This window comes from Lonchura striata, chromosome 9 (assembly GCF_050655825.1).
Source record: "Lonchura striata isolate lonStrDom1 chromosome 9, ASM5065582v1, whole genome shotgun sequence".
NCBI classification, from domain to species: domain Eukaryota; kingdom Metazoa; phylum Chordata; class Aves; order Passeriformes; family Estrildidae; genus Lonchura; species Lonchura striata.
The window spans coordinates 21,267,599-21,280,827 of record NC_140711.1 but is presented as its reverse complement, the minus strand read 5'-3'; the positions used below and the strand labels follow the sequence as shown (position 1 = coordinate 21,280,827).

At 43.4% G+C, this 13,229-nt stretch overlaps 1 protein-coding gene across 37 annotated transcripts in view; it reads left to right on the top strand.

The window, feature by feature from the left end:
- Positions 1–13,229, top strand: part of LPP (LIM domain containing preferred translocation partner in lipoma) — a 352,923-nt gene that overhangs the window by 178,171 nt on the left and 161,523 nt on the right. For 35 of the 37 annotated variants that reach the window (XM_085587199.1, XM_085587213.1, XM_085587195.1 and 32 more), the window contains one exon: positions 8,834–8,956. The exons of the other annotated variants lie outside the window; for them this stretch is intronic. In XM_085587199.1, coding sequence (XP_085443325.1) covers positions 8,834–8,956 — 123 coding nt within the window. The remainder of the gene's footprint in view (positions 1–8,833; positions 8,957–13,229) is intronic. 37 annotated transcript variants of the gene reach the window in all.

Sequence of the window (13,229 nt, the reverse complement as noted above, 5' to 3'; positions counted from 1 at the left end):
AAGGGGAAACTTTTAACAGTCACCATAATTGTCAATGATGAGTCCTAATGTAATTGCATTAATTAAAAGAAAAGGGATATATTCCCTGCTGCTGTAAAGTTAGTTAAAGTCAGTGAAAGTCATGCTGGGTCAAAAAGACATCATGGCCAGCTGTTCTTACCCTGTGGACAGACAGGTAGTGCTGTCCTGACAAAGTGTAAAGAAAAAAATTATATATCCCAGTTCTTATTGTATATTCTGCTGATGAACCGGAATGTTTCACAAATTCAATTTAATTCCCAAGGACGAGTAATTGTAACTCCACCTGGAGAATATTAAATTGCTTTAATGGAAAAATAAACTGGTTTTATACTCCCCCTTCTCTCCCCACTTTCCCCATTCAGTTTTCAAATAACTTCATGTGCCTCCTTAGTTTATTAATACACTTCTCATCTTGCTGCTGATTTTGCATCTGGTAGCATTTAACGCAGACAAGACTCCCAAAGCTCTTGATCAGACATGTTAAGTAAGCTCTCAGGACTGTCAGGTCTGCTGCTCTGGCAGATGTTGGCTTGTGGGACTCCTCCTCTCTCTTCATCCCCTGACTGCTCCTTATCAAAACCATCCTGTTGTTTTCATGTGCTGAGGATTGTGCTGCCTTTCCCCACATATTCTCTGGCCCACTGCAAGAAGATCCTCTGGTCAGCTGAAGGGCATTTGTTGTTTTGCTGGTTTTTGGTGTAGAGGCCCAGAGGAATGCTGCACTTTTAAAAGCCCCATTTAGCCAACCTTAACATTTCCAGGACTTCCTTCCATGAGCAAAACAAAAAGTGAGGAACCCACAAAAGCTGGGTGCAGGTTTACATGCTCAAGGTGGAGGTGCCAGCCTGTGATACAGCAGGGAGCTGGGTAACACCATCCTGAGGCTGAGGGGACCTGACAGCACGGGGCCTCCATCAATGCCTCTGTGTTGGCATCTCCAGTTTCAAGGCACCTACGAGCACAATCCTGGGCTGCAAGGAGGATTTGTTGAGTGCTGTTTGCTGCATCTTCTTTATTCCTGTTGCATAATTGCCTTCTGCTGTCCTCAGGGGTGGTAGAGGGACAGGGAATATTGCAGATTTTCTCATTGTCTATTGTCTATGTCCCATCAAATCAATCAGTCATCCACTGCTGCGTTTGATCCTGGGTTTCAGCAGAGCGTACCCCAAGGTCATGGATCCTGTTGGCTACACTTCTATAGTGCTCTTCCATCCTTTTTTTATCTCTGCTCATTCACCTAATATCCATGGCCAGATCCTCTTGAGAATTCTGGACTAACCACAGGTGTTTGTGGCAAAATCTTCCCTCTGGTGTTAGGGGCAGGAGCTGCTGGGAAGGGAATGTACTCCTGGATTACTCTACTACTGCTCATCCATACTGGTGGCATCCTGCCCCCACCAACGTGCTGGTGCTGGGACTGGGGCCCTGCTCAGGATAAGCAGGGAGAAAGAGTTTATTAAACAGTGGTGGAAGATGACCACAGGCCCCCTGACCCACAGTCCAGTTGCTAGCCACAGCAGTGGCTCAGACCCAGCTGTGTCATGGGAAACCAAGGCCATCCTGCAACAGAATTGCAACTGGAGCTTGAATGGCTTGGACAGGGGTTTGTTGTCTTGTGGCATGTTTTGTCAGGTCTTGGATGGCAAATACAGAGAATGAAAAGTCCTTTAAGGAGCTGACTTGGCCCAAGGCGCTAGTGTCTTCATCTGGTGTCCTGGAGGAACTTGGTTGTATCTCAGAGTTTCAGCACCTTGCTCCCACCCCTCTGCCTGGATTCCCTTCCCAGGGCTGGTATCCAATTGACAATAAACTTCTTGGGACAAGGATGTTTCCTAGGCATTGTGTGAACAGTGTCTGTCACACTGATCCCTAGGAAAATATAAATCTTTATTATCATACAGCTTCATAACTGCAACAAAGTCTTTGCTTTCTTTTATCTATGCATCCCAGGAGACTGAGTGCAGTTGGTTGCAATTTCTGTTGTCTCTCCTAAAAGAAAGAAAGAAATGTGTTTCCAGGTGTTGGGCCAAACCCTGGCACCCAGGGCTGTGGTCAGTTATTTACCTGCAGACTGGAATGTACTCTCCAGCAGGTGTGACTCCTGACAGGTGTCAGCAGGTAGATAGAAAACACAAGTGGCGACTTCATATGGATGTCTCTAGAGCCAAATCAATCACTAGTGACCAGAGAAAAATGTAAAAGGGAAGCACTGAACATTTGATATTCATTATGTGTCTTGGAGTTTTCTTCCATGAGTTTGTCCTGCTGCTTTTGAAATCCATGTAAAATAGCAACCACAGTGTCTTGCAGCAGAAATAGGCCTGCAGCTTAGCAGTGTGTTGTGTGACAAAACACCTACCCCCTTTCCTTTGTTTTGAGACTGATGCCTCCTAGTTTCATGCTTTCTTGTTATCTGATTTATCTGTATTTTTTCTTTTTTAAAAATGTTTTTATTATTTGTCGTTTTCATAAGCTTCTTACACCACAGTGAGTTTTTAAATCAGTTGTTAAGTTTTTGCAAGGTGTCTCCTAGCAATGCTTAACAAATAACTTTCCTTTATCTGCTTGTTAGTTTGCCCCAGCTGAAAGCCCGTGCAGTTCTTTACCACACTGTGTTGCTTCAGAAGTGAGTTCAGTCTGGATACCCAGTAGTATTTGTGTTTTTCATGACTGGAGAGATTGAGTGTGGGACTGTGGCTATGCCAGACTAATTGCTGTAGGTGTGGCTGAGCACAGCTTCCTTTACCCCACTGTGCCTTCTACAGTTTGTTGTGGCACAGCTGCTGGTATGAACTTTGCCAAGGGAAGATATTTGGCACATTCACTGGCCCCTTTTGGGACCATACAGGCTGGTGTTTAGTAGATGACCACTCCCACCCCGTTCAAGTCCTGTTCCAGGTAGGCCTGACCTGCCTCTTTACAGTGAAATCTGAAAAAGTGGCTGGAGTCAAAGAAACATTGCCCAGTTAAATGACAGTGGCATCTGAGAGGTACCAAATGGTGCCTTGGAACAGCCTTCTTTAAACTTTTGAAGTGCTTTCCTTTAGTCCTGCTAATATCCAGCAATACAAACCAGGTAAAACTATTCTGTGCCTGAAAAAATGAAAGAGCAAAGGGAAAAAAATAAATCAAACCCTAACTTCCCTTTGGCTTTTATCCTTGATGTCATCAAAAGACTAAAAAGGATATTTCAGGCCTGACTTCAGCCTGATGGAACAGCAGGGAAGTTCTTTTCTATTAGATCCTTGATACAATCACATCTGGTGAAATCACTGTGGTCACATCTGCTGAAATCTTCCATCATTTCATATTTGTTTCAAAAGACTCAATCTTTCTGTTTTTAAAGGGCACGACTTCTTTTCCAGCCCTCCTTGGTGCCTGGAATGGAGATTAGGCATCAGTCAAGCATCTCAGACCCCCCTTGCCCTGGATGCTGCAGTCTGCTCTTGTCTCCATGTGCGTGCGTGGTGGGGCAGCCTCTTGGGACTGTTTAAATTTACATTAGGGAATTTGAAAGAAAATGTTTACACTTGGCTTAGGGGAGAATAGGCACAGCAACTCTTAAGGGTTCTTCATATTCCTGGTGGATACCCTTCAATATGCATCTTTTTTTCCACTGCAATGTCTTTTGGGGCTTTAGATGGCTTTTGTGACCTTGGAAAGAAGAATGAATAAGAGACGAGGTAGCAGGGGTGTGTGTCTGAAAAGAACCTTGCCTCTGGCAGTGATATTGTTAGAGAATTTGCAAAGAAAGAGAAAAAAAAAAGGAAAAACTAAACAAGTTCCAGCCTGAAGTATATCAAGACTGAATCACTTCCTTTCGTCTTCCTGGTTAACATTTCTCACTGTCTCTTCTTGTCAGTACAGTGGATACTATTGACATCAAACACTTTTCTGTCCCTCACCTGTCCCCAGCTAAAATAGGAAATAAGAACTGCATCCTGCTTGCTCTGTCTGCATCTCTGTCAAAGCCCAGTGCCCAAGGCCATGGAGCATAAGGAGAGGCTCACTCCTGTTTTATTTGCTCTTCCCACCACCTCAGTGCCTATCCCAGGATTACAACAGCCAGCACAGGTTGGTGGGTGGCTGCCATGGGTGCAGCCTACTTGCTCACAACTCCCGATTTGCCTAAATTCCTCCTGTTCCTCTTGTTACCTTTGTCCTTCCTTTGCCCCAGAAGGCTTTTCTGCTTTTCCCTGTTCTTGGATGTGTAAATGAAAAAAGTGTTGATGTGTTACAGCTCAAAGAGAGCTCCCAAGCACCTCAGGCTAAAACCAATGTACCAGGAACAGAAGGCACTGTGGGCCCTCAGCTTTGTTTTGAGTCATTAGCTGTGACCTTTCCTAATATCCATGGTGTTCATCTCCAGTCTTTCACTTTTGAGTTAGGAGGTTATCAGTGACCTGTGATAGCACAGCTTGTGAAATGAGCTGATGCTACAAGAAAGGTTGTGTGTTTAGCTGCAGCTCTGCTGTCTTGGAGGTGTCTGCACAGATAAACCAGCACTACATTTCCCACAAATGACAGATCACCTTCCCGGGACACAGTTCAGAGGATGAGCTGGCCACTGCACTCAAGAAATATGCAAATGTGCTCAGCTCAACCTCTGCTAGACAAGACTTTTGAGGTGGATGGAGAGGTGGTGGATACTGATATTGGAAAATTGCTCTTCTGTGAACAAAGTCAAATACCCAAAGTATTCAGGAGTTTGGCCATTGCCTTGTGTTGGTAGAAAATACATGCTGGGGCTCGGGAGTTACTTGTAGCCCACCACCCCTGTCAGCAGGTCACTGCTGCAAAGCCACACTCCATGTTTCCCCAACACAGCAACACCACCTGGCACCAGCAATTTGGCTGAGAAGCCAACCTGGCAGCCCACATTGGCATCTCTCATCTCAGGGGCTAATGCCTGGCCTGAGCTACAGCCCTGCAGGGCAGGAAACAGGGCATGGAGAGAGGGGAAAACAGAATAAAAGAGAGACGGCTGGGCCTGGGTAGGGAAAGGAATTTGGAACAGGAGCTAGGAAGGACATCTGGGAGCCAGATTCTTTTTGAGCCCACTGCAAGGAGCTGGCTTGGTTAAACGAGAGATGTTCTTGCTCCTCTGCTGAAAGCTGCAAAATATGATAAGAGTAGGTGATCAAGGGACATCATTGTGCTTTTCATGTCTTTTAGCTTGGTGAATAGTCTCACAACCGTTTTAGTGCGGTGAGGCAAAATTTGAGACTCTGTGTTGACCTCTGTGCTGCATGTTCTGTAATGAATGTTCCTTGGAGTCCTGTGGGGGACCTGTGGCACTGACTGCTGTTGGGTTATAGGATTAGTAAAACTAAAGTAAATTTTCATCAGAGCAGAGTAGGTTGATGGGGCTCGAGAGTGGATTACCATCAGAGCTGCTCTGAGCTGCACACGAGGAATTCAGGGGCTGACAAACAAGCCAAGCAGTGAAGCTCTCTGCTGTTTTTCTCTCTTTTGACTCAGAGCACAAACTGAGCCAGGGGATAGGAGTGTAGGCGTTGCAGAAGTTCACGTGAGTGGATAGTCTCTGGCATGAGTAATTTGTTGGACTGGGTTGGCTTACGTTTGCTTTTTGTTGAACTCACGTTGGCTGAGCCAAAGATAGCATCTTTTTTCTTTTTAAGCCCATTTTTCCATATTCTACTGGCTGGAAGAGGGGGTGCAAAAGCGACATGTCTGCAACAATGCCATAAATCCAGACAGAAATAGAATTAGCAGTTCCCTCTGGTTCCGGTGTTTGTATCTGCGGGGCTCTGAGCTTAGCCAGCCCGCGCTCCCCAGAGCAGAGCTGCGTCTGTGTGAACCTGTTGTGCCTTGGGACCTGGCGCTCGGGTTTTGTTCCAGAACAATGTCATAAAACTTTTATAGTAATGTCATGACAAAGAGCATGGGAAGAGGAATAACTTAACCCTCTCTTGCTGAAGTTGGTGTTGCAAATGCTCCAGTTTGCCCACGCAGCAAACCCTTTGGTTGAGTATTGAACACTGTAGGGAGAGAAAAATTCAAGCTTTGCGGGGATGGGGAAGAAAAAGCAACCAGAAACCTGTCTTTGTGAGGATTACCATTTCTTAAATGTCTTTCAAGTCCCTTTCTGCCCCTGCAGAATACATCTGTAGTGTCATTCGTTGGCACTGTTGCACTGCATTATGCTCCTGCATTTGTAGAGTTGGGCTCTTAATCTATGTTGATTATATTTTAATTGAATAAATAAATCAGAGCCCAGAATCAATAGAGATGCTTCTATGGTGTTTTATTTTACTTTTCTAGGTTTCCTAAGGACATTTAGCTTTTACAGCCTTATAACTTGTTCTGTAGTATTTGCTAGTCAGCTATTGCATAATTGTTCTGGGGAATGAGAACCTGGGAATAATATGGCCCAGAAATGCTAAGAAGCAGAAATGAAATTGGCTGATCTTCTCATCTGCCACCATCACTTCTCTCTAGTGTCAAGGTACCAAGCAAGTCCTGTGAGGACTCCAGTGTTATTCCTGGTTCTTCCATTGGCTTGATTTATCACCTCACATGTTGGGGCCTTGGATGCTCTTTGCATCTCCCCTCTCTTTTCCAGGCTGTTTTTTGGCTGCTTAGCTTCAAAATTCTCTGGAGTGGAGCAATCACAGATTTTCTGTCAGAGAAGCCTGTGGCAGTTACAGGCCAACAACTGGAAGAAGAAGGAAAACCAAACAACCAGAAGATGAAGAAGAATCAAACTTCAAGAGTCATGAAGTGAAAAAGAAGTTGCACTTTTGCAGATTTAAAAAAAACAGGTGCCTGCAGTTAGCCAGGAGTAATGACCTGGGCTAATTCCTGTGAAAAATATTTGTTTTTTTGAACAATGGTTTGGATGGAAAGACTTTGGCTCTATAATAAAAATAGGCAAGAAGAGTCGAGTTTGTAAGTATTTTTTAACCTGACTCTCAGCCTTTTAAATGGTGAGTTCTTGCATAAGCCACACTGGAACTTCCATTTTCTTGTTAGTCAAGCCAAATATATTGTAATCCAATAAGATTTAATAATCATTAGGACCTAATGGATGCCTCAGCACGAATAAGTTTGGCAGATCAGAGGCTGCCTACTTTGCATAGTCTGTCTCTCTTTGACCAACTTGCCATTTATCTGACAGATTGGTGACTGGGGAGTTCTTTAAAACAGGTAATGATCAACTGCACCTAAAATGAAATTTAAATAAAAACTATCTGGAGCAGCCAGTGAGCCAAAAGAAAAGGCAAATTGTTGTCTTGGAAAATTGAAGTAACTTGGTGAGAGTGAAAGCAAACAGAGCTGGATTGTCTGTGGCAAGGTGCTGGTATGGTCTGAACAGCTTTTGTAGTTGAAATTAGGAGAGTTGTTAGGTAATTCTTTAGTATTTTTATTACTGACATTGTCAAACTCTGAGCTCTTCTGCACTGAACTCTGTAGTTGCACGTACACAGGGAGACTCTGTCCTGTCCAGGGGATTTGCAGATAAGTAAGACATGGAAGAAAAGAAGACAACTCAGGCTGAAAAAAAGACTTTCAGTGTAATAGTTCACTTGACTCAAGAACTTTGGTTTCTCTGCGTGCCCTGGTGGTGGCCTGGCTCAGTGGGGCTAGCTCCGAGCACCTACTTTGTTCATGGCATGGATCCTCAGCTGGTTTTCTTAAATTTCCCATTCCTAGTGGAGCTGCCTAGTTCCCAAAGCACTGAAGACATTGAGGAGGATGTGTCCTAGCCTTTACCTACTTTGTGTCCTCTTGAGAGCTCCTGCTGTTGGGTTGGGCTGTACAGCACAAAGGTCCTTCCTAGAGGTTTTGGACTAGGTTGATTTATCAAAAACAAAGCATGGGAATGAGTCCCCTTTAAAAATGGTTATTCTAGCAGGGATTGCAGTACTGACCTTAAACAGTGGATTGAAGGTTACATGCACTGCTGTGGTACTGAGTTCTGGGTTTTACTTTTTGAGGTGAGTGGTGGTGGTGGTGAAAATTCACATCTCTTCCCTTCCAAGTGAGCGTCCCTACCAGCCTGGGTACAAATGGGACTGGGCTGTTTCGAAAGCAGAAAGAAAGCAAAATGTATTGAATTAGGGTCCCTGGCTGCATGTTGACATTTGCTCTGGGCATGGGATTTCCTGCATAAAAGCCTTTTCACAAGGACCTTACTTACGTTGTTTTTTGACTGCTTGTTGCAAATCACACCCTTCACCTTCAATCTGCTAGAAATGGATTTAACTTTTTCACTCCTTCTTGAAAGAGCTCATTTTTCAGATGAAATTTGTGAAGAAGCATTGACTCAGACAGGTACACCTACCAAGAATTGATTTAAAATAAGAATAGGTGCACGTTGCCAGTCACTGGTTACTATGGTTTGTAGCTCTGTTCTCTTTGTGTTTTGCCTGAGTTGAGAACATGGCAGAAGAGATGCTCTTGGGATCCAGGTGCTCCAAGCCTGTCCCCAGATTTGTCTTTCCAGACAAGTATCCTTCTATAACACATCTTCTCCATCTTACAGTGTGGGGATTGTCCTCCTCTTCTAGTAGCAGATTGCTGGTTGCTGAATTGCTAATCCTCCAAGTCAGTTTTACACAATGGGACCCTTGTGGCAAATACGTGAAAAAAAAGCCCCAAAGCAGCATAAATTAATGTGAGATCGAGGCTTGCTGTTAATTCTGGAGGGAGCTATGGGATTTCAGCATGTTTGTCCCTGCAACCCAAGACTTATTGTTGGGCATGGGTGCAGCTCCATGAAGACAGTAAGAAATTATATGCCAGGCCAAGTGGTTTGAATAACTGGAACTTTTCTTTCTTCTTTAAGGTGAATCCTGGTGGCAAGACACTTGAGGAGAGGCGGTGCAGTTTAGATGCAGAAATTGACTCTCTGACCAGCATCCTGGCTGACCTAGAGAGCAGCTCTCCATACAAGCCTCGGACTCAACAGGTTAGTTGCACATTGCATAAACACAGAGTGGGAAGGGGACCAGCATCGACTTCTGGAGTCAATTTGCTAAGTGCTTGGTATTTGTTGTGAGAAGGCCAGCCAATTCCTCCTGATAGCATCCAGATGTGGCTGTCAATGGGGAGAAGGGCGCAGCTGCTCTGAGGGGGCACCGGCTCAAAAGCTGCCGCACCTCTGAGCAAAGGGCCTCTGATCCCAACTGTCAGATTGCCACAGAGATTGTTAGAAAAATACTCGCAAAAAAACGGCATTTTGTTTGCCTCAACTTTCAACCAACAATGACTCGTGAATTAGAACCTTCTCGATTCACAAGGACTTTTGTGCTTTTATTTTCTTGTTTTTTTTCTGTTCTGTTAACTTTTGTCTGTCGCGCTGCCAGAAGGATCCAGATATCCGCATCTCACGAAGTGGCTTGGATCAGAGCTCAGCTGTCAGGGAAGCTGTAGCCCAGCAAGGCAGACTGGAATTCACACTTCTCTGCTGTGTCTAGACGAGGACTGCAGGGGTGACAGTGACTTGGCTAATTTTTGTCACTCATCTAGGTAGTGCTTGAGTGGAGCTATTTAAGTTTTGGTGAGATGTCATCTCGTTATCAGAGGAAGTGGTGACACCCAAGTGGCACTTTTAAAAGGGCAATTCTTGAGATCTCCTAAAATCATCCTAGATATGTTTGTGCCTTATCTTTCCTTCCTAGTCTCATGACTGGTCTCATTTATTACATGCATGTGGGTCTATAGGTTCTATACAGCTATATGTATGCTGTATTTCTCTTAGTAAAGCCCCAAAAGTCAAAAGTATCAAAGAGATAAGTCAGTGATGGGTGCACACTCACTATCCATACAAGCTTTCTTTTTGTTTTGTCTTTTTTGGTTGTTTGCATTGCTCCATTTCTTTTAAGTAACTGAGATACCTTTGAAGCAGAACTAAAGTAGTGATCGGAATCTCTTTAGATTTGCTCTTCTTCAAGTCTGCAAATGAGGCAAAAGCAGAGTGAAATCAGATTTGTGCTCTTTTGAAAGTGTCCCCCCTGCACACAGAGGCTCTGAGTTTCCATCCTTTCTGCAGGGACCTCCCTATAAACTTGGCTTTTAGTGTCATGTGCACAGTTATTGCATAAACTTACAGGCTTGTACTTGAAAAATAGTCTGACTTGGGTTAGTCAGTCAAAAAGACCAAAAATGTAAACCAGATACAATTCTGCCCTTTTCCCAGTGGTTTTTGTTGTTGCGATAAATGAGACGAGTTCTGCTGAGGCACTGTGGTGAATAAGCCATGTTCATTTTGTTTGCATGGGCCAAACACATACCAGCACACACTGTTACTGGGGAATGCTCAGACTCAAAACACTGCTAGAGTTGGGCGAAAGAGATTTGTGCTCCCCATTTTCCTCAGCAACGCTCCCAGTCAGCTCTGACATCTTTGTGGGGACATGTAACTTCTGTACTATTTCATGGAGCATCTACAGTTTGCTGACAGTGCTGCTGACAGTTTCCTGATGCTTCTTCCTTTGGAATCTGGGGTTCTGTGAATAGGTCGTTTTTTCACTTTTATTTTACGCCTTTACCATTAAAAGAAAAAAAAAAAAAAATCACAGTGTCCAAAGGCAAATATCTGCAGGTGCATTTGAGTTTCTGGAGGATTTGAAGTCATAGCCCAAGTTTGGGACTTGATCTGACTTCCGAAGTTCATCACCCTCCAAGATGATGTGCTCATTCCCATTTGTGCACGTGCTTGTTCCCATGGCTTTCTGCCACAACTCGGGTGGGGGCTCTGCAGACTTGTCACCTGCACCCAGGAGCACCTGGATGGTGAAGCTCCCAGGTGCATTGCACACTGTGTGGCCTGGTGGGCAGAAGAAGCTGAACTCCATCTCTGGGATCAAATCCCAGATTGATTTGTTCAGTCTATCTGACTTCCTAGCATCTTTTGGTTAACATAATGATGTCCTGTGAAAAGTACTGCTACAGCAACTTCTAACTAGAGCTGTTAAAGAAAGAAAATGACAGAGTTAGATGTATCATCTGCTGTAATTAGAGAGTACTCAAACAAGTCCTTGAAAGGTGGAACTAGAAGGTAAAGCTTTGATATTTTCCTTTGTTTGATCTGTACTAAGTATTAAAACTGGTGAGTCATTTGATGGTCTTATAGTAGGATAATAGATTAGGCTGCAAATTGTAAGGTACTTACTCAGAACATCAGCACATTTATTGGATTACACCTTAGCTGACCTTCCCAAATTTATCAGGATAATGGCTGCAGATAGGAAAAAAGAGCTACGACTTGTTTTCAGAGAAGACGTTTTCAGTTGTGCTTATGTGGTTAAAGCATTATAATAATTTTATAGGAATACCTTACCCTTGGGGATACTCCTATTCTGGAATAAGAAATTTTATTGTTACATTTCTTTTTTATATTATCTTCAAGACAGTTTTAAAGCAATGTAAGATAAATCGTAACGTAGTCCTCTCTCACTGGATAGCAGGGTAATGACAAGCAGTTTATTTAACATACGCTGCCCACTGCCATTAACTCACACAAAGGGAAGCTCTTTTGATCCTTGGTACGAGTTCATGATTGCAAAGACACAGACTGCACTGGGGGTGCCTCTGACATAGAGGGATGTAATGTTTCTCAGAAAGGATGGCCCAACATCAACCCCAGGCACCGTCGCTTAGCCCTTGCTGTTGAGGACGGTGAGTTCGAATCTCTGCACCATCCCTGCATTGCTTACCTAAGTGTCACTCCGTTAACATTTTTGTGAGCTGGGCAGGTGAAAAGGACACTGCCAATCAGCTGGAACTGACCACCATTAATAGAAGGCAGGGAGAGAGTTTGGACACCTGTGGTCAGCAGTGTCCTCTTGGTACCTCGTGGTCCTGCCCAATTCTAGACAGCTGAGTAGGAAAGCAAAGGTGACCTGGGCTGAGTCCATGTCTTGCAAGCAAAAGTCTCTCTGACTGAAACATAGAAGCAATCAGAAGTGATTAAATGCAAGCTTTTTCCTTTCAAAACTGCACATACCTAAAAGCACATAAAATTACAAGACTAAATCATCATCTTTAGCCTCAACAGAGCAGCATCTAAGGATGTTTCCTGTCATGTGAGGTGGTGTAGGAGAGATTGTATTTAAAGAATTCAGCTAGAACAGAAACTTTAGACAGGATCTGCATGACCTTCACCAGCATGACCAGTTCTAGCCTTTTGGTACAGTAAATTGAAATGGACAAGATGACCAAGATGATCTCAAAATTGCCATGACTGCAGTAGCATATGAGGTTTAACTTGCCTCGGGTGTTGTTGGAAGAACTGCAGATGCACTATGAAAAAAATCTAATTAATTTTTTCCTCTCATTTGGTGCAGTTTGGAAGTACTAGCGTGATGAGTAAAGTACAGAGCTCCTCTTGTGTAGCTGCAGTGTGCTTCTGTGTGCATCTCACACCTTCTAAATTGCAGTAACGCATTGGGAAGTTCAGAGGCAGAGAACTCACTGTATCTGTCATTAGTAAAAGGAGGCATTAGTAAAAAACAAGGTATTATGTGCATAATTTCCATGGATGGGAGCAGAGGCAAGTCATAAATTGTGTGAACCCCATAAATAGAGGCCTAGTGAATGCTGTGGTGATCTGACTCCTCTATTGAAGGGTATTTTCCCCAGTTTTTACCTGTTCTGCTTAAATCCTTGCATAAAAGGTCAGTGCAGCAAGATCTTAACAAAAAAACCTGAACAAACAAACAAACAAACAAACAAAGAAAAAAAAAAAACCAAAAAAAAAGCAAGCACACACCCTAAACCAAAAATGACAAATTTTAGCCCATAAAACAAAAGTTTGCATTTTTTAAAAAACAAGAAAACTTTGTGACTCTGGAGAAAGGGCTTCCAGCAGAGACTATGAAAATGAAATACTGGAAATAGCAGCACATGTAAGCTCAGGGTTCTTCGTCCCTGCTGTGAATTATGTATTGAATGATGATTGCTTTGTCTGGAATTGGACACCTACCTTCTGAAACTCTTGAGTTTTATCCTGAATTTCCAACAGAATGTCTGTTTGGCAAAATAGCACTTTGTAGGAGGTGTACCAGGTAATAAGTGTACTTGCTCTGGTGGTATTTTAAGGTTTTTCTAAAAGAAAATGCTCTTTGGCCAATATTTGTGAAGTATTTAAGTAACAAAAAAAAAAAATAAATCTTATTTGACCATGCACCATAGCCAAGATGAAATCTGCTTGCGTACAGCTCTTGGAGGCAGCTTAATCC